General features: G+C 35.5%; 1 protein-coding gene, 2 non-coding genes and 1 pseudogene across 6 annotated transcripts; 2 read left to right on the forward strand and 2 right to left on the reverse strand.

The window, feature by feature from the left end:
* The first annotated feature begins 259 nt into the window (after positions 1 to 259).
* Positions 260 to 4025, forward strand: LOC145620661 (superoxide dismutase [Fe] 3, chloroplastic-like). Of its 3 annotated transcripts, none has more exons than XM_081675368.1 (9): positions 260 to 382; positions 511 to 648; positions 1378 to 1458; positions 1927 to 2118; positions 2592 to 2763; positions 2940 to 3013; positions 3114 to 3140; positions 3388 to 3411; positions 3497 to 4025. In XM_081675368.1, the coding sequence occupies exons 2-9, from the start codon at positions 556 to 558 to the stop codon at positions 3620 to 3622; spliced, it is 789 nt and encodes a 262-aa protein (XP_081531494.1). In that variant the 5' UTR covers positions 260 to 382; positions 511 to 555; the 3' UTR covers positions 3623 to 4025. The 3 variants fall into 3 exon arrangements, with proteins under 3 accessions (XP_081531494.1, XP_081531507.1, XP_081531500.1); XM_081675381.1 differs by having other exon boundaries at positions 1381 to 1458; XM_081675374.1 differs by lacking the exon at positions 260 to 382 and having other exon boundaries at positions 395 to 648.
* Positions 4026 to 5653: 1628 nt separating this feature from the next.
* LOC145624631 (phosphomethylpyrimidine synthase, chloroplastic-like) lies at positions 5654 to 20505 on the forward strand (annotated as a pseudogene). The gene is made up of 15 exons (XR_014110466.1): positions 5654 to 6818; positions 8165 to 8230; positions 8334 to 8468; positions 8551 to 8616; positions 8929 to 9114; positions 9192 to 9278; positions 9357 to 9470; positions 9568 to 9692; positions 9775 to 9887; positions 16829 to 17141; positions 17403 to 17530; positions 17845 to 18671; positions 18821 to 19497; positions 19593 to 19703; positions 19866 to 20505. The product of XR_014110466.1 is annotated as a phosphomethylpyrimidine synthase, chloroplastic-like (transcript).
* Positions 20506 to 21174: 669 nt separating this feature from the next.
* TRNAP-AGG (transfer RNA proline (anticodon AGG)) lies at positions 21175 to 21246 on the reverse strand. The gene has a single exon. It is a non-coding gene; the product is annotated as a tRNA-Pro (tRNA).
* A 272-nt stretch (positions 21247 to 21518) lies between these two features.
* Positions 21519 to 21590, reverse strand: TRNAP-UGG (transfer RNA proline (anticodon UGG)). The gene has a single exon. It is a non-coding gene; the product is annotated as a tRNA-Pro (tRNA).
* Between the last annotated feature and the right edge of the window lie 13 nt (positions 21591 to 21603).

Below are 21603 nucleotides of genomic sequence, written 5' to 3' on the forward strand. Positions count from 1 at the left end.
ATTATGTAAATATCCAATAAATTATACAAAGTATAATGTTATACATTTACGTATCATCTTTTAAAAAATTATTGTTGATATAACTAAGAAAAATTACGTCGTATAAAAAATTTAGAGTAATCTGTAATAATTTATGTTAACACGGGCGAGCTTAAATACTACGAGTAGTTTTGATTTTTGAATCAAATTGTTGTGTTGCAGACTTGTAGTTGTAACGTTGGGCCTGTACAAAACAACACTATGGACCTTCCTATTAGGACATATCCTCTTATACGAGTAAGAAATTAGAAATTACACAGGCGCCAAATCCCAAAAAAGCTGGGAAAAAATTAAAAAAAAAAATCATCTGTCCTAAAATTTGAAGCCCTAAACCCCAAAACTGGTAAGCTCATCTTTTCATTCTTATACTTTCTTTACCCAGAAAATTGCACTTAGTTTTGCTGAATTTTTTTAAGTAATTGGTAAGTTTTGATTAATTTTTTTTTCTGGGTGTTGATTTATATTGAGTAGGGATGCAAATTTAGCTCGCAGGAATTGAAAATTCAATTAAAAAAAATGGGGAGTTTTACTGCAATAACGCCTGTTTGCTCATTTCTTCATGCCAATGACTTGTCTTCCAGGATTAAATGTCTTAATATTTCATATCAGGTAACAATTACATTAGTTTTTATTATTTTAAATTGTTCTTGTTGTTGAATTTTATCCTTAATTATTCAATTTTGAGAATTTTGTTTTTTCTTGCATTTTCCTGGGCATTTAAGCATTGTTGGAATTTGGGTGTTGTTACTTGTTAATAGTGTACTCTTTGTTTTACCTTGAAGTACTCGTGTCGGATACTTGACAGACTATGATACGAAAACTTCAATTTAGACGAACATATGCAAAATTTGGGCATGTATTGGTGCTGTATACTTGTGTAGTCCATTTAATATAATAAGCACTTTGATTATCCTTTTGTTGGCTTGTTTGGTTTTCATTTCCTTTGATTTTAAGTATTGTGTACAAATGCTTCAATCTCGCTTTCTTTTAGTTGAAATTGATGTTGCTATGAAGTGTTTATTAGAAGTTGTTTAGCATATTGGTGGGTATCAGGGTGTACTAGCAAAGATGGGAATATTGTGCTTAACTCAAGAAGTGGCTTTAATATCTAATGAAGTGGTTTTCCGATGAACGTGACAGTCTAATTTAAAGATAAATTATATGGTTACTTGACATTGTATGGATTAATTGTTTTGATTTCAACCTGTATTGAATTGTTCTTTTCATTATTTGACTGTCGATATTGGCAATTGATATATGTTTTCTGTAGAGAGATATTACCTATGAAGTTGTTTTAACATGTATGTTTGCATTTGTAATTGTTGTGATTCCCTGCAGCAGAAAAGAAGACATGAAGGACCGAGAAGAAAGTCCGGTGTTGTTGCATATTACGGGCTTAAAAAGCCTCCATATAACCTTGTAAGTTATCCTCTGGAATCTGCTTTCATATGTATGAACTTAGTATCCTGTTTGTGCTCTTCTAGCAAGTGGCAATAGAATAGGAAGACTTAAACTTATGTGCAACTTTCTTTACCAACTTCTATTAGAATTTTTATGTAATAATGGTACAATACAAGAGATTCTATTAATAAACTGCATTTCCAATGTGCCGAGTTAGCCTTGATGGCTTCTCCTATAACCCTTACTTTTTCCTTACCAGTTCTGGTGGATTTAATTTTTTTAAACTCGAGTTACCTATATGTCAGTATATGGATTAATTTTCAAATTCTTATGTTCATGAATGATGTTACATGTGAGGTTGGTATTGTAAGATGTAATTAATATATGCTCTTTTCTTTCTCTGTATACCTCATAATTTTCTGTTAATGTTTCATCAGTTTCTTTATATCTTCTTCAAGTTCCTTATTTATCCCTTATCAACTGCAGGATGCACTAGAACCATATATGAGCCAAAAAACTCTGGAGTCACATTGGGGAGAGCATCATAAAGGTTACCTGGATGCATTGAATAGACATTTGAGTAAGAGTGATATACTGTATGGCTATACTATGGATGAACTTGTGAAAGTAACGTACAATTATGGAAACCCCTTACCCGAATTCAATGATGCTGCACAGGTGTGTTTAGATATTGATGTAGTCTCTCATTGTTTTTGAATTCTGCCTAAACTAGATGATTTCCTTTAAGGTATTGAGGGCCAGGTTTATGTCTTGCCTATTTGTAAGGTATACTGGTGTACATGTGATGTTTATGTTAAAAGAAATTCAAACTATTTCCTGGACCTATGGATTGAATATTTCATGTGCATGGTCTTCCTACAGGACTTGTACCTGCATCATGGATTCCTACTTCCACTATTACAACAAAAGTTTGCTTTGTATTGCTTAGGTATTTTATTGGTTGACATTTCGAAAAACCATTTCAACAGCTAAATACCTGGCATAGGTTATCCTTTAAGAGGTTTTTCTGTGACTTGAATCTGTATTTTGTAGGTCAGATTTCATTCTAGGTGTGATTCTTAACTTAAAATTGAAGATAATGTAGATATTTTGAGTTGTGGAATTTGTCTTATGAATGTAAACATTTGCAGGTCTGGAATCATGACTTTTTCTGGGAATCCATGCAACCTGGAGGTGGGGAGTCTCCAACACTCGGTCTACTTCAGCAGATTGAAAAAGATTTTGGTTCTTTTCCTAACTTTAAAGAGAAATTTATAGAAGCAGCTATGACACTCTTTGGTTCTGGTTGGGTTTGGCTGGTTTGTAAGTCCCTTAACATACTATTGCTGCACTTCTTTGGGAGTTAGTCACCTCCCTTTGAATAATCATTCATGAGCACTCAAGATTAAGATTCCTTATGTACTTAAAAGCCTATTGTAGTATTTTTTCGTTCTTTAATCATTAGTTGCTTATATGTCTACTCATCTATGGATTTATAGTGAAGAAGAAGGAGAAGCAACTTGCAGTGGTTAAGACATCAAATGCAGTCACTCCTATTGTCTGGGATGATATCGTAAGATATCCTCCTTGAAGATCTTTCATTTTGGATTCTGTATGGAAAAGTTTGCCTCTATAATTTTACTTGACTCACTTCAAATTTCTTTTTTCTGCAGCCCATCTTATGCTTGGATGTGTGGGAGGTATTTCTTGCTTCTCTCTTGATCTATGTTTATGTTCTCGCATAATATCTACTATTTCTTCCATCCCTAGGTGATATATAGGCTACATTTTGTGAGAAGTTGAAATTTCAAGTTACTAAAATTTAAAATGTAGCCTATTATATTGGGGCATCTTAGAGTAGAAATATGCCTATTATTTAGAGATGGAGGAATATGATTCTTTCAAATTGAACGAAATCTAAGTTCATCCATGTCTGCTATGTTGCAGCATGCTTACTACTTGGATTATAAGGTAAGAGACCAACATGCTTCATGTTTTCAAAAATGGTTATCTTATAGTTGTCATGTTGCTAATTTTTCTTCCTCTCTGCAAACAGAATGATAAAGCGAAGTATGTAAATGTGTTCATGGACCACCTTGTATCATGGCATGCTGCAACCGCACGCCTTGCTCGAGCACAGGCCTTTGTGAATCTTGGAGAACCTAAAATTCCAGTTGCTTGAAATGATATTGCTTCACATAAACTCTCCTCCCTCTCTTCCTCTGGTTACTTCTGAATGCATGCTTGTTTGTTAGCTTAGCTTGAGTATGCATCTCTCTTGCCACTTTAGCGCGTTAGTGTTACCTGTAAGGCTATAAACACTAAATCAACCCAAAATTTCCCATCTAAGTAGCTTAAGTATATTAGAAAGAGTAACTTTAGAGTCTTAGTGTGAGACTAATATGAGCATGAATGACTAGGTAAATTGTAGGGTTATTTTTGTGATCTTAATGATAGTGAAGGGGTTAATATTATTGAATAATTGAGTGATTGTATGTTATTGCCCTTATTGGTAAATTAAGGTAAACAGTAAAGTAATGAATTTCTGTGATATAAATTAAGGTAGCATTATCTTTATTTATTTTTTTTCAGAGTGGAATATTTGTCCAATATCTATTATTGAGTTTCTTCCTAAGACAATGATATAATTGGTGAGATTATGCGATATAAAATAGGCAGGGCATGGACGTATGGCCCATATGAATGGCATGTCCCTATTATAAATCATTCAGATAGATGTAGACAAATATATTATGAAATTTTTTGTTTCTTTTTTTCTCTTCTGTTTTTGCTTTTTAAAATTCATATCATTTGTGATTTTGATATGGTTTATTAAGGGAGAACTAGGAGTGTCAATTAATTGCTTTGCCTAATTTGAACGGGTTTGCAAAATAGTAGGTGCGAGGGAAGGGTTTGGAGAGATTATTATATACACCCAAGTGTATCGTACAATCGGATATCAGGGGGTACAGATCGTGGTAAGGCCACTCCTTGTACATCCTCGCTAAGAATCCTACGAAGCTCCCTAGGAGCACTACCTAGAATAAGAAGGTTATTTGATTGAGCCACTCCACGGTTGGCAAACCAGTTAGCAGCGCGATTACCCTCATGGAACACATGCACCACAACCACCACATGTACTTAGCTATGAAGCTCAAATGAAAAATGTCCTTAGTTATATCTTTACGTACACGACAAAGTTTAATTTATGATCAAATTTGGTCGCTCAATCCAATTCGATCAATATTAGCACATCTAATTTGATCGATGTTAGCTTATATAGATATTAAATTTAAGAATAACAATAGTATTAAGGAAATCTGGCAATCATTTTATTTTTGCGATTTAAAAACTTAAATGCACTTACTTTTTTCTAATTTTGCACCCCACAATTATATTACATGGCCTAGGATAGTGTAGGCGTGTAGCAAATGAAGACACAACTCGGGCAATCTTCGAAAATGGTCCACCAAAACTATTACTATATGAAGCAATCACAACCTCAAAATAATTTAAAGGTACACGCTGGCAATTTCAGTTAACCTTCATGAAACCATCAAATGTAAAAATGGGCCCCGCATTATCAACCTTTTCACACTAATACAATTATACAAATTCAATTGTTTTGTTCTACTACTACAAATTCAATCAATGAGATGTGCATAGATTGCATTTGAATGAATATGTGCGTAAAATGAAGATAGAATAGATAATTAAAGGATATCCATATTACCTATGGAGTATTTACCTCCTATAAAGTGACAAAGAGTATTAAGATTGACAATTTAAAATAAAAATTTAAATGTCTTGGATGACGAAGTAAATTTTAATTGTGATTAATTGATTTCTTACTTTATTCCTAAGATGTTATCTCTAAGTTTTGTAGCTTATTCATTTGATATTCGCATTAATTATTGTTGCATTGTAGTTTAAAAATGACAATTCATATTAGTCATATATTTCATATCAAGTCCATAACAAGGTTTGGTAGCCATAAATCATGTTGTGTCGTAACATATTTCATAAATGGTTACCCTTTATATCACGATTACAACCCTAATTTGAATCATTTTTCTATATTTGTCATACTCATCTTACCGTCCATAACATAACTTTTTTATTATCATGTCTCAAGTCTTAAGCTTAGCCGTTTCGATCTAGTGCAATCTTTAGATCGTTACTTCACCTAAGGACTAAGGTGTTTTGTCTTAGATAAGTGGATTAAACAACAAAGGAAATTGACGGTCCAAACATCCTCTCCAACCCAAAAAAAATCGGATCGGACGGTCATTATTGGAAGAATTTAAGTCTCTCCAAAAGTCCAAAGTTTCAACATTTGCAACATCCATTGAAGAAGAAAGTAATCTTTCTGGAATTAAAAAAAATTAAAAGCTCCAAGTTTTCATATGATTCCTCAAACAATTGAAGATTTCATCAAATTCCCAAATTTTTAGGGTTCTATAATTTAATCAGAAATGTCAGCAATTGTAGATAGACCTTTAATTCATACCTCAAATCATTGCTATAAACCCAGTTATTATTGCCATGGATTAAGCTACTTTTGTTGTCCATCTTCTTCTAGGGTTTCTTTAACCAATTTTATCCGGAATTCGTCGACACATTCTCGATTATTCAACAATTCTTATCGACAATTTAGGGTTTCAATTTCTAGGGATTTCTGCAATTCATCTAATTTGTGGAAGGGTAGTACCAGAATTCGAGCTAATAGTTCTTGCGAGCAAGATACTGATTCAACTACACCCAATTCATCGTCTTCTTCGTCGGAGAAAAACGACGGGAAACAGGGGAGCAAAGGGGCGTCGAATTCGAGCTCGTCGTCCCAACCGTCGTCGTCGTCTTCTTCTTCTTCGTCGAGGAGAGAGAAAGAGGGTAAGAGTTGGTTTAAAGGTTCTGGGGGAAAATGGCGGTGGCAGCCATTGATTCAAGCTCAAGAAATTGGGGTTTTGCTTTTGCAATTAGGGATTGTGATGTTTGTTATGAGGCTTCTTAGGCCTGGGATTCCGTTACCGGGTTCTGAACCGAGGCCTCCGACGACATTTGTAAGTGTACCTTATAGTGAGTTCTTGAGTAAGATTAATGGAAATCAGGTTCAGAAGGTTGAGGTTGATGGAGTTCATATAATGTTTAAGTTGAAGAATGAAGGTGGAAGTGGTGTTATGGAGGGTGAAATGAGGGGCAGTGGGAGTAATTTGCAGGATTCGGAGTCGTTGTTAAGGAGCGTGGCGCCGACGAAGAGGATTGTATATACTACAACTAGGCCTGTTGATATAAAGACCCCTTATGAGAAAATGCTTGAGAATCATGTTGAATTTGGCTCACCGGATAAGCGATCAGGCGGGTTTTTGAATTCAGCATTGGTAAGTTGATGAATTGGGTTTGATTCATATGCTTAATGATAAATGTGCAAACTAATTTTGAGTAGTATACATTTTGCGTTAGAAATTGAGAACAAAAACTATGTATATAAGCAGTCTGTTGGCATCTTGAACTATCTGTTATTCATTGTAAAGTTTGTGATATGAAACATGTTTGATTCAACACTTAATTTGGTGTAAATGATTACTCTGTATTACCCTTGCCCAATGTGCAAGTCCATTCCAAGTTGCAATTTTTATGTTGTGTTTCATGCTAATTTATGTAAGGAAATAAAATTTGGACCTCATAGTGGTGCTTGCAAATGATGTGGCAACAACCCAAGGAAGATACTCTTCTTCCCCCCCTCTCTAAATTTCTTGTCATGTCACTTGGGGGTATATGCTCTCGAGTGCACCTAATAGGATTTATTCTTCTTAGAGAAATGGAAGGATTAGGAAACAAGCTGGGTTAATGTTTATGTAAATGGCAACGGAAATAATGTACTAAATTACCGACCTTCAAGTGTGAAAGAGAGATCATCAATTGGGTTAAGAAGTATATGACCTTTGAAACTGGTATAGATATTTTTCTATAGAATAAATTTTCTGCTGAAAGATGTAATACTTGATTTTATATATTTTCTCGGCTTGGTTTAAAATTTTATAAGTTTGACTTAGCTGGTAATCCTTGATTTTCTTTCCATGTAATCAATCAAGAAATTGTATTAGAAGTCACATTCTTGCTAGGTATTACTAGATAGGTATATAGAAAACTGCAAGAATATTTTACATTTATTTTATGGAGGGTTATGTAGATTGTTGACCATTCATTGTCTTAGGCTCAATCATATGGAGTCAGGATGCTCAAAAGTTACCTGTTCTTTCTTTCGGTGGTAGTATGGCTTTTTTTTTCCCCTACCGTTTCTGTCAGCGTGACCTATTTTCAGTTATACTGATGAGTTTCTTTGCTGTACGCATTCTCATGGAGTCATGGTTGTTTTGATGCTTGTTGAAAATCTTGGGAAATTGGGATTTAAGTTGGCTAGCAAGTTCATGAGTTCATTTTCTATATATATATATATATATATATGAAGTTTTTCTAATACATTTCCTCATTTATTTATTATAGCTTAGTTTTACTTCTTGTATATCCCAGTTCCTTGATTGGTTGAAGATTGTGTTCTCTTGTTTCCCCATTTCTAGTTTGTTTTCGTTTCTTTTCCATATAACATAAACGGTCTTCTCCTTCCCTACTTTCTAGTTCCAGTACATGTGTATGTTGGGTTGTCTGAAGTTAGACAATTGCATTTGCATGCTTCTGATTTATTTTATTTATTTATTTTTTGCAGATAACCTTGTTCTATGTTGCTGTGCTAGCTGGACTCCTCCAGCGATTCCCAGTTAACTTTTCACAGGTGTGGAATTATCCTCCCTCTTCCCCTTCATTGCAACAAGCTCTTTCCATTAGGATTTAGGAACACACCTTTTCTGCTTATTTACTGGTTCTGATATGTACAGAATGCACCGGGGCAGCTTAGAAATCGTAAATCTGGGAGCTCTGGTGGGACAAAAGTAACCGAGCAAGGAGAAACTATCACTTTTGCGGATGTGGCAGGTGTTGATGAGGCCAAGGAGGAATTAGAAGAAATTGTGGTACCTGTCTTGGCCTTAGGTTTAAAATTTTCAGTTTGTGTTTTATATGAAAATGATATATTTATTTCTGCTTAATGGATAGGAATTTCTAAGGAACCCAGATAGGTATGTACGGCTTGGAGCACGTCCTCCTCGTGGTGTTTTACTGGTGAGATATGCTTTGATGTTTTAAATAATACGAAGTACAAAGTATAATGTTATAAGAGAGTCTTAATCTTAAAAATTTGCCATATTAGACCGCTTTAGAAAGATGATAATATATTGTACTAGGAAATATTCTTTCAAGCAACATCGGTTTGTGTGAATATTGGCTTGCAGTCTGACTTAACAAAGTCACCTGCTTTGTTGTTATACTTTATTTATGTGTGTTCCTTGAGAAAGCACTTTGCCAGTGCTATTCTTGAAGGTTAGATATTTAAGCTAAGTTACTGCTGTAAGATAAGGTTTGTTTGCCCTGAAGGTTGGTCTTCCAGGGACTGGCAAGACTCTTTTGGCAAAGGCTGTTGCCGGGGAAGCAGAAGTTCCATTCATTAGTTGTTCTGCTAGTGAGTTTGTTGAACTCTATGTTGGCATGGGAGCATCACGGGTGCGAGATCTTTTTGCTCGAGCAAAGAAAGAAGCGCCATCAATCATATTTATCGATGAGGTTAGATTGACTGCACAATCAAGTAATAGAGTTTGGAATTGGTGAGACTAAGTAGTTGATATTGTGGTTCTTTACAGATAGATGCAGTTGCAAAAAGTCGGGATGGAAAATTTCGCATTGTGAGCAATGATGAGCGAGAGCAGACATTAAATCAGCTGTTAACTGTAAGTTTTTACGGACCTTTTCTAGTTTTTGCAACTCTAAATGCGTCATCATTTGGCTAACAAGTGTTTATCTTGCAGGAGATGGATGGATTTGATAGCAATTCTGCTGTAATTGTCCTTGGAGCAACTAACCGTGCTGATGTCTTAGATCCTGCTCTTCGTAGGCCTGGTAGATTTGATCGAGTGGTTATGGTCCGTGTTTGATCCTTCTTGCTTAGGTCATAACACTGTTATGCTTGAAGATAATTGACCTTCAAGATTTACCTATATCGTATGTTTTTATCTGTAGGTGGAAACGCCAGATAAGATTGGAAGGGAATCTATATTAAAAGTGCATGTTTCAAAGAAAGAACTTCCTCTTGGAGATGATGTTGATCTTAGTGATATTGCTCGTATGACTACAGGTTTTACAGGGTATACACATGCCTTGTCTCCAATCCCACTTATTATCTATTTATGTCCTTTTTTTGATGCATTCTTATGATACACATTGCAGGGCAGACCTTGCTAATTTGGTAAATGAAGCTGCCTTGTTGGCTGGTAGACTGAATAAAGCTATTGTGGAGAAAATAGATTTTATTCAAGCGGTGGAAAGATCAATCGCAGTATGTCTGCACTCCTGCGAGCTTGTGTTCCTTTATGTGTATGCTTGCTTGGGTGCCCGAGGATATGTATTAAATCCTGTAGAATGGCCTATGATGTCTTCAGTCATTGTATCGTGTCTTTGATGAAGTTATTCCTATTGCTGCTTTTTCTTGTCTGTAGAATGCAGGTTCATGGGCCGATTTTAAAAAATTAGTAGCAGTAATTATCCAGTAACCTCCTGTCCCAGTCTAAAAATACCATAATTTACTCAGTCTTTGGTTGACAAGTGTTCCCCATCAACTAAATGCACTAATAAATAACCTTGTTGTAATTATTAAAATGAAGGGCCTCTTAATGGTGCACTGAATTAAGTGAGGGTGATTGTATGCAAAATGGTAGGGAATTTGAAATATGGGACATAGCAAAGTAGGAACATTTATATGTGACAGTAGTTGTAGGGAGTACATTCCTTTGCTTAGGGGGATAGATAGTAAATCTTATGTTGCTATGTATGAGTGAAAATGCCTTTTTAGTTATATGTTCTTTCAGGGCCTCAATACCTAATAGTTTATAACCTTATATTCAGGTTTTGCTTGTTCATTTTAAAATTCTGCTTTCTGCAATTTAATGTGTCGTATGAGAAGCTATATGCGTGTATGCTTGATTTTAATGAGCTTGAGGATTTATTATTTTTTTTTTTTTCATTTGTTGCAGGGAATAGAGAAGAAAACCGCCAAATTACAGGGGAATGAGAAGGCTGTTGTTGCTCGTCATGAAGCTGGTCATGCAGTTGTAGGGACTGCTGTTGCGAATCTTCTTTCAGGACAACCTCGAGTTGAGGTAAACTACCCTACTTTAAGATATCAAGAGTATAGTAGGTATTGAAGTACTCTGCTTTAAGATATAAAGTAGGATAGTAAGTATTCATTAGACTGAGGATATGTTATATTTCAATGATGTCCTGATTGAGATACTGAAGTCTTTCTCTGTTTTCAATTGCGCCTTGCTGTTAAAATGAAAGCTACTCAATTGATTGTAAATCTACATCAACTGCAAAAGGAGGTTGTATCATAATAAAGTTGTATACTTTCTGGGGTTTTTGTTTGCAGAAATTGAGTATATTGCCAAGGTCTGGAGGTGCATTGGGCTTTACTTACACCCCTCCCACAAATGAAGATAGATACCTTCTTTTTGTGGATGAGCTACGTGGACGACTTGTTACACTTCTTGGAGGGCGTGCTGCAGAGGAATTTACTTATGCAGGACGTGTTTCAACAGGAGCACTTGATGACATAAGGAGAGCAACTGATATGGCTTACAAAGCAATAGCAGAGTATGGCCTTAGCCAAACCATTGGCCCAGTATCTTTAGCAACACTCTCTGCTGGTGGGATTGATGAATCGGGGGCTGCTCCTTGGGGAAGGGATCAGGTTTGCAGTACTTACCTCTTATAAATTGTAAAATTTTGTCTAACTGCTGTTGCATTAACTTGAGATTGTAAAACAGGGACATCTTGTTGATCTTGTTCAAGGAGAGGTTAAAGCACTCCTGCAGTCAGCTCTTGAGGTGGCATTATGTGTTGTACGTGCTAATCCTAACGTTTTGGAAGGTCTGGGTGCTCATTTAGAAGGTATTCTCTTTGATGTCTGTGATTTAATTTCTCTGGTTTTGAGTAATCTATAAATTTCTGGTGATAGTGTTTGCTCTTTGTATTATCAAAATTCTTCTTGCTGGCTCCTTAACATTCTCTCTTTTTTTTTTATGTTAGCCTAATGCACAAGGATTAAAAATTTATTTTTTCTCTTCCTCTTATATATAATCCTGACCCAATACAATTAATGTTTCTCAGAATCATTTTTGTACTCGTTTCTCATTGTGTTTTGTATGGGAGGTTTGAGTTGTTCATAGTTTTCATTGGGACTCTTAAGGAGAATGAAAGTCTACTTTCCTCTTTCTGAATAAACAGAACATCAACTCTTTAGCAACAGAGCCTAAAATATTATGTATGTTGTAGGTTATTAGATCATCTGATTTTTGTGTTTTGTTTTTCGTGTGTTATATCAACTCTGAGCTTTTTTGCTCATTGATTTGTTTTCTCTTAAATTGAACCCTTTTGAATGATAATATTCACTGCTAAGATGATACTTTGTTAAGTTGTCATCTTACTGCCTTCTATCTAGTCTGAAGATGCCAAAAGATTGGCAGTATTGAATCTTGGGGCCTAACAAATTTGTAATTGTTGGCAATTAATACCTAGTGGAGTGTTATGTAGGCTAAGCATCACGTATGTCTGCACATGATGGTTAAAACAATGTGTTTCCTTGTGTAGAGACGGAGAAGGTGGAAGGTGAGGAGCTACAGAAATGGTTAAAACTGGTGGTTGCACCAGCTGAACTCTCAGTCTTTGTTCAAGGCAAGCAAGAGGCTTTTCTCCAACTACAACGAGTCCCAGAATGAAAGCTATATAGCGTGCTATTTGGCATCCGACATTCTAGGAGAATATTGGATGACAATAGTTCCTAGAAATAGCTCCTAATCAGACACTTCATGTGCCATTTTTTTCGTGTCCTTTCCCTGATTGCAGGGAACTTCATATTTCAGCTTAATCGTCTTTAAACCTGACAGCTACTTACCACTTTTGACAATCAGAGGTGAAAAATGGAGGATTTGAAGCACCGACCATAGAATAGATAATGAAAGGGATGAAATTGGAAGATGTAAAATCTACTGTCACAGTGCTGCTATCTTAATCACAAGAAATACCAGCTTTGTATAATATCTAAATTCTTCTGTACATGTAATCATTATTTCAGGAAATATATAGTGATTGTAACTTATGCTTATTTGTATATAACGGCCCCATCCATGCATATATCAATCATAAATCAGTTTCACATCTTTTGTTTTTCCTTTGCTTGAATTTACACTCTTTCATTGGTGTACTGGTTCACATAAAGTAATAACCCCACCTATCACTTGATCATTTTTTTTTTTTTTTTTTGAATAATTCTTCTGGCATAATTGGTTGTATTTTTGTAGGCTACAATTAGCAACCCAATCCCATGGATATCAAACTTACTGAATCATGGAGATAAAAGCCTGATCCAGCTCTTTTAATAGCTAGTCATTCGCAAACAAGTGAAGAACAAGGCACGACGTCTGAATACCTGATAACAAGAGGTGAAAAAAGACATATATAAGATAGTTTTGAGCACCAAGTGGGCCTTTAGAGGCCCTTTGGGTACCATGGAGAGCACCTCGATGTTTAAACATGTCGAGCTCAAAATTGCTCTCCAAAAGCAAATTTGATTATTTGAAGGCTATAATTCATGATATTAAGCCATTTTCGAAGATTTTGGGACCTGACCACGAATATACAAGTGATATACCATTGTTGGGAACTATATATGGTCATATTTATTCACATAAAACCATGTGGTCGCCTTGAGTTAACAAAGGGTGATATATACTTAGCTAGCTAGATGTAAAGTTTAAATTTAAAGTAGACAACACCAGCCATCCAAGTGGCCTCCTAGTGTCTCTTATGGTCCATAGGAAGCACTCTAACCTCTTTCCTTTTTGGAGCCTAGAAAAGTCGAATATTATCCAAAGCTTGGCTAGGCTATAATCTATGCTTTCGAATCAATTATGAGATTTTTTTTCAAAATTGAAATGAATGTATAGGGTGTCCTCTTGGGTCATAAAAGTTGGTTTGTAATATTAATTGGGCTACTTATAGATCTACAAAGTCACCCGAATTAAATTCAGAATATGCATTTACGAGTAATTACTCATATACCCTTGATGTTTTTCTAGTTATATACGAGTACTATACTACTATGTATACTAGAAAGCTATATTGTTATTAAGGGACGATACTTTTCTTCACGTCCAAATAATTTACTTTGTATCAGAAAGATTATTGAAGGACAAAAGGAGGATCATCAAATTTGGATGAATGTAAAAATATTTGATTAATCATGAAATTGGGAGGCTGATATTTTTTTATGAAGTTAGAAAAATCTATGTCAGCGTCAAATGTGGTTGTGATGTTTTTGGATTTAGTGATGCAACTAGTGGACTTGATGGCAAGAGGTAATTGCCACTTGTCATGGGTTACCTAAATTCATTAATATTGCCATGTTCATGTTCTTCTTTTTTGATTGCCTCTTCTTTTTCTTGTGCAATACTTTTCAAGATCAAATGATAAAACATTAAAAACAATAGTAGTAATCTATTCTAAATTATTTTTGCTGATATTTTGCTCATTTCATAGCACAAAAATTAGACAATAAATTCACCAAATAATCACTTCATAAAATATTTTATATTGACAAATAATCACTTCAAATAATACTTTTTTAACAAATAATGTTGACCAATAGCAAATGTATTATTGTCACTATTTTCATTTTTTTTTTTTTTTTTTTTTTTGTAACAGCGTACTTATTTATTTGTTTTTTTGGTGCAAACTTATTCATTTTGTTGATACTCTTGAGTCTTGATAGCATAAATGGTATATTCTTGATAGCATTATGAATATATGTTTTTAAATTATAAAAATTGCTGCTCAACCATAAATATAAATATCTCGACTACAAGGCCCATTGACAAGTGTAACCCAAATTATTTTGCTTGACAACTTTTCACAAAACTAATAATATAGTGCACCTTTAAGGCTTTAAACTTATGTCATGTCCTCTTTTTCTCCAATAACTCAACATCGTAGTGGTGTATGGTGCCACACAAATTATTTATGAATTACTTTTGAACAAGAAAAGATCTATAATTCTATAAATTAGTATTTGTGTAGTGGTAAGGATTATTATTTGTTTAGTAAAAAGGATTATTATTTGTTAAAGGACTAACTCAATTAAAAGCTTAACGTGATGGTTGAAGCTCAGAAATAAAACTCGTGACCTTGATGTTACGCTAACTTTTAATACCCCATGTTAAAGGACCAACTCAACCAAAAGGTTAAACTAATGGTTGAAGCCCAAGAATATGTTTTATACTCTGTATCATTATCTTTCAATTATCTTTAAGCTTACAGTTATGAGGTAGTGAAATCAATCTTCGTTAAAAGCAATTTAGTCATAAATATTCCCTTATTTTAGACTTAGGTTGAGTTGACAGGTAAGAAACTACACAATATCTAATACAGAGTAGGTAAAATACTAGATAAGATATGTTAATACAACCTATGTTATAATTAAGATCTCACAAGAATATATTCTCCTAATGTATAAATCTTAGTAAATCGTTAAAGAAGAACATGCAAATAGTAACACCTGATACACCAAACTATTGACCGGGTAACTCCTGACTGATCGAGTAACTTCTGACTGACCAAGTAGACCCTAAGTCTCTGACCAAATAACCCCTAATTGAGTAACCCCTAAATACTTGACCGATCGAGTAGTTCTTGAATAAGTAATCATAGCTCTAAGGTGTATCTAGCCATATATGAAATTGTAAATCAAAAAACATCATCTCACACTAATTTTGAATTGGAAGATCACATTTCCAAACAAAAATTGTGGAGCACATCATATTTGTGATTTTAGAGGTAATTATTATAAATAAATATCTAAAAAGTAGACTTTATAAATTACGAGTATGTTTTTTTTAAAAAAAAAAAAAATTAATTTCGGAGTTTGTTGTTACACAGTTACACTGTATAACAAAAACATCCTCGTAATCACGAGATTCTACCATCCTTCTTCTTTGTAAAGCTACACTCTTCACTCCACTTCTCATCTCTCTCTCTCCTCAGTTTCGGTGAGTTAATCTCAACTTTATTTTTAATATTTTTTTCTGTTATTAATTTCTTATTTGTGTTTATGATTAATCGACGACATGCATGCAACTTGTTGATAAATTTTTTTTATGAAAATGATGGTTTATTGTTATGTTAATTGCAATTACAGTGAATTTGATATGTTTCTGGAATTTTGAGACTTGAATCTTTGTTATTATTGTTTAATTAAATTTTGATGTTATGATGTAGGATAATTCCCGATTTTTTAATGACAAAAAGGGTTTTCATTTTTCTAAATAATGAATAAAAATTTTAATTTTTTTGGCGTATATTTAAAAATGAAATGGGATGTTTATGAGAAGATTTATCTTGGTTATCGTTTTGTTTTATAATTAATGATTATAAACAATACAGTAAAAAAAAAAAAAAAAAAATAAAAAAAATTGAACTTTGTTGGATCTTTCTTGATTCAGGTGCTTTAGATTGAATTCCCCTGTTTAAAAATTGAAAAATGAAAATGGGTTAGCCTGAATTATTGAGTGATGTTATTTGGGCTATTCTTTCAACCTACACTATATTTGCATTAGACGTACCCTTGTATTTGGATATATTAATGACCGTGTTCAATTTTGGGATGTCCGGAAAAAGATGTCACTTTTTTTGTTGGGATGTTTAGAAAAACTTGTCACTGGTCTTGTTTTAGCTATGGTTTGTGTTTTTTTAGGTAACTAACTGTGGTTTATGATTACATTAAATGTCTTAATATGTTAATGGCATGAACACTGCATATTAAAACTACTTCCGGAAAATAATTCTAGGGGTGTTCTAACCCTTGATTGATTTGCTTTAGTAATTAGTATCTGACTGTTCGTCTCGAGTATGCTGGCATGTATTTGATCCTTAGCATAGCTAGCAATTTAAGCCTGACTAGAATTGCCACCCAAAAAAAAAGCTAACTGATCTTCGGTACATTAAGCTGTCCGGAGTCTTTTAGTTTTTGATATGGAAAGGCAAAGGAGTGGTATTTTGCTTTAATCTTTGAGAATTTTGTGCCTCTTGCAATTTTGGCCTCAAAAGCGGCTACCATAAGGCATAAGCTGTGGAAATGAGCCATAGAGTATTGTGACTTTTTTATTTCAGATATTCTTCTGTTTCACTAATGTCATTGTTTCAATGCATAAATGCATAATCTCATAATTTTCAGGAATGGCATCACTTCAAGCTACTTTGACTACAATCTGGTGCAAGAATGATAACCACTCTGCCCCGTCCATGCTGCCCAAGACTTCTTTCTTGCCTAGATTCGATACGCTGGGAAATGCTGCTGCTGCTAATGCCAAGGAATTTCATTTTAGTGCCTTGAGTTCCGGTACTCAGGCCACTTTGACCTTTGATCCACCAGCCACAAATGAAAAAAAATCCAAACAAATTAAACATACAGTTGACCCTTCAGCCCCCGACTTTCTTCCACTCCCATCCTTTGAGCAATGTTTTCCAAAGAGCACAAAAGAATGCAGGTAAACGCCTAAACTTTATAGTTCCAGTTTCTTACAGGAGCACAACCTTTTTAAAAAATTTATAACATTTTCATTTGAATAATATCTTTATATTGCTTATTCATGTGAATATTACTTATTTTATTGTTAACAATACAATGATCATCATCAAAATCCTTCTGTATCTTCTGATTGTTTGTTTTTGTCAGAGCAGCTTTATCAGTTTGATTGCAAATTTATTGCTGTCTTCATTGTATAATGGTTTATGCTTATAATGTACAGGGAAGTTACTCACGAGGAATCAGGTCATGTGCTCAAGGTTCCCTTTCGGCGCATCCATCTTTCTGGGGACGATCCCCATTTTGACACCTACGACACCAGTGGTCCTCAGGATATTAGTCCTAGGATTGGTATGGATCCCTTCCACCTCCTATCACTGCATACAAAATTCTAAATTAGTACAATGCAGTCATTGTTTGCTTAATTGCTTGTTCTCCTATTACCTCGGTTCTTTTCCTTTTCCTTCATTTGCAATATCCTTGACAATTCTCTGCTTGAGTAGTTGTAGAGCTATTAGATCCTATCTCACACATAAGCTTATCTGAGGGAAGGAATTGAGACAATTCTTGTTCTATGAGCTTTGTATTCAGCAGCATTGATTGAGTTAAGATTGAGTTTTAACTTGCATGTAACTTACTTGGTTATTTATGCTATTATAATACAGGACTCCCTAAGTTGCGCAAGGATTGGATTGACAGGAGGGAGAAGTTAGGTCTGCCTCGATACACTCAGATGTTCTATGCTAAGCAAGGAATGATAACTGAAGAGATGTTGTTCTGTGCTGCTCGTGAGAACCTTGATCCTGAATTTGTGAGGTCAGAGGTTGCTCGTGGACGTGCAATTATTCCTTCCAACAAGAAGCACTTAGAGTTGGAGCCTATGATAGTTGGAAGAAATTTTTTGGTCAAAGTTAATGCAAACATTGGAAATTCTGCTGTTGTTAGCTCAATTGAAGAGGAAGTCCATAAGCTTCAGTGGGCAACAATGTGGGGTGCAGACACAATTATGGATCTGTCAACAGGTCGCCATATTCACGAGACACGTGAGTGGATCCTACGGAACTCTGCTGTACCAGTTGGTACGGTCCCTATCTACCAAGCACTTGAGAAGGTGAATGGCATTGCTGAGAATCTCACCTGGGAGGTTTTCAGGGAAACCTTGATCGAACAAGCAGAGCAAGGTGTTGATTACTTCACCATCCATGCAGGTGTTCTGCTAAGGTATATTCCTCTAACAGCCAAACGCATGACTGGGATTGTATCCCGGGGAGGATCCATTCATGCAAAGTGGTGTTTAGCCTACCACAAAGAGAACTTTGCTTATGAACACTGGGATGATATTCTCGATATTTGCAACCAATATGATATAGCATTATCAATTGGGGATGGCCTCAGGCCTGGGTCGATATATGATGCCAATGACTCTGCCCAGTTTGCAGAGCTCTTGACCCAAGGAGAACTTACGCGACGAGCCTGGGAAAAAGATGTGCAGGTACATACAACCTTATGAATTGTGCTAGGTTTACATAAATAATATGCTCAAGTTTAATTTCCTTGTTACTATGGCTTATTTTTCACTGTAATCATCAATTTTAATCGTCACTTTACATGTTAAGTAATAATGTGCTATTGTGACTTTAGGTGATGAATGAGGGGCCTGGACACATTCCAATGCACAAGATACCTGAAAACATGCAAAAACAGCTGGAATGGTGTAATGAAGCTCCATTCTACACTCTTGGTCCACTAACAACTGATATTGCTCCTGGTTACGATCACATAACCTCGGCCATTGGTGCTGCCAATATTGGAGCCCTTGGTACTGCACTTTTATGCTATGTGACACCAAAAGAACATCTCGGATTGCCAAATAGGGATGATGTGAAAGCTGGGGTAATAGCATACAAAATTGCTGCTCATGCTGCTGATCTGGCTAAATGCCACCCACAAGCTCAAGCATGGGATGATGCATTGAGCAAAGCTAGATTTGAGTTCCGATGGATGGATCAATTTGCCCTTTCACTAGACCCTATGACTGCCATGTCCTTCCATGATGAAACCTTGCCATCAGAGGGTGCCAAGGTTGCACATTTTTGCTCTATGTGTGGACCTAAATTCTGCTCTATGAAGATAACTGAGGATGTCCGCAAGTATGCTGAGGAGCATGGTTATGGTGATGCTGAGGAAGCTGTACGAGAAGGGATGGAAGCTATGAGTGCTCAGTTTCTGGCTGCTAAGAAAACTATCAGCGGAGAACAACATGGTGAAGCCGGGGGAGAGATCTACTTGCCTCAGAGTTATGTAGATTCTTTGAAGAGGTAAAATAGCATATTACACTCCATATAGCTGGTTACCTCTTAGCAAAATAATTGATTATATCCTTCTAAACTTCTTGATCTCTTGACCGTTGCAGGTAGAAATCTACACTTGAAGTCGAGGCAGTGGCGTAGCTGAGCTTAGCCCTCCTTGAAGCCTCAGTGGATGCAGATTAATATAAGCATGGACTTTTTTTTGCCCTGAGGTGGTAAGTTCAAGGTTGATGTATAAATAAAGAATAGACTAGTTCATCCATAAGCTTGTTTGAAACTATGGCTCAATGAAACTCCTTTCCCTTTGTTGTGATCTTTCGACTTATAGCTTTTTTTTCGTTCATATTTTACATTTATTGACACAAGAAAGGCACCAGGGGTGTTTGTCTTTGCTACAGCATCTCATCTGTTTTGACAGAAGATGCTGGCGAGACAGGCTGAGAAAGTCCCTTTGAACCTGAACAGGATAATGCCTGCGTAGGGAGTGTGCATTTTCTTTTTCGTTTTTTCCTTTGCGTGCTAACAGGGACAGAGCTTCCTGTATATGGGGCAGCTTGATCTGGTTAGCTGGTTCGGTATCTTGACCATGCCCATCTCTGATATCCGGTGGGTAGCAACTTAATGTTAGCTAAAATAAATGTTGCTTCCCTCGCTCTCTTTTGACTAAATGATACTTCATACTACGTAATTAAATAAATTGGCTTTATATATGCAATATTATGATCTGTATTAACACTAGAACAGTAGATCTTCTCTAGATGAAATAAGTGCACATCATGTAAAAGTTGTTTGTGAAAGCTTCTTACTACCTCTGGTTCATATTACTCGCAACAAAGGGGTATTATTTGTGAGACATTTAATGTTCATTTGTTGCGAGTAATAAGAACGGGAGGTAGTATTTGTTAGAGATGCTACCTGCAGCTGTATGTTCATTCTAGACGTAGGATGGTTAAGTTGCCGTTGAGTTGCTTTCTATTTCAGGAATATACTATTAAGTTGCCGTTGAGTTGCTTTCTATTTCAGGAATATACTAAATGAAAATAATTTATTTTTTTTAAAAAAAAAAAAAAAGGAATTGAAGAAATACTGATCAGTGATAAACTGATAATTCATATCGTTCCTAGTTTTTTTTTTTTTTTTTTTGACAAAGATATATCGTTCCTAGTTGTGTTTGATGTTTCTCCTCCCCTTCGTTACACTATATTTCACTTGATCTTAGCCAAAAGGCTGAGAAAGGTATCACTTTATTTCTTTTTGCTTACTGCAAAGAAAGACATGCATTATGCATCAGTTGTACGATGTTAATCCAATTTGAGATACCTGTATAGATGGTCACGGATATAGGAACGAATAAGAGAGCCATTGTACCTGCGACGTATTTAAGTTGATTCTCGTTTATGATACTGTCCAAAGAGTGAAATATATTTCCTCGACTCCTTGTCCACCCAGAACTGATCCCCGAATTCGGATAAGCCCAAAGGGTGAACCGGATGGAACACCAAAAAAAAAAAATATATCCTTGTCCCAAACGATGTGAATTGAATAATGTATTGGATCATATAAGAATTGGCTTAATACCTCAATGAACCTTCCAAAAATAAAATGATGTATATAAAATTAGATAAAAGAGTGATTTCCTAGGGAGCTGAGAGCAAGCGGCATTTGTGGGGGTTACAAAAATATATAGGGGCATTCCGAGAATTGAACTCGGGACCTCTCGCACCCTAAGCGAGAATCATACCACTAGACCAAATGCCCGATCATGTTACACAACTACTGTATATTCTTAATTTTCAAAATGCATGCCTGTACAATACGATCTTGAGTCTACTTCAGGACGATTTTTGGGTACAAGAGCACAGGGAAAGAGGAAAAATTGCTTCTCAAATTATGTGAAGAAACACAATCACGAATTAAGATGTATAGACTACTCTGTATTTCTCCTTTAGCTACGAAATGAGACCTACTCTCTTATAGTGACATCCAAATCTTATATAATCGCACTCAAACAAAAACATTAAATGAATAGAGGGGCATTCCGAGAATCGAACTCGGGACCTCTCGCACCCAAAGCGAGAATCATACCACTAGACCAAATGCCCATGCTGTGTTAAT

Source organism: Chenopodium album, chromosome 3, assembly GCF_948465745.1.
Source record: "Chenopodium album chromosome 3, dcCheAlbu1.1, whole genome shotgun sequence".
Taxonomy (NCBI): Eukaryota; Viridiplantae; Streptophyta; class Magnoliopsida; order Caryophyllales; family Amaranthaceae; genus Chenopodium; species Chenopodium album.

Bases quoted from the DNA above. Each gene is read 5' to 3' on its own strand.
- LOC145620661 (XM_081675368.1), top strand. From the start codon at position 556: ATGGGGAGTTTTACTGCAATAACGCCTGTTTGCTCATTTCTTCATGCC. The intron at 2,119-2,591 runs GTGTGTTTAGAT...AAACATTTGCAG, and splicing joins AATTCAATGATGCTGCACAG to GTCTGGAATCATGACTTTTT. The intron at 3,412-3,496 runs GTAAGAGACCAA...CTCTGCAAACAG, and splicing joins CTTACTACTTGGATTATAAG to AATGATAAAGCGAAGTATGT.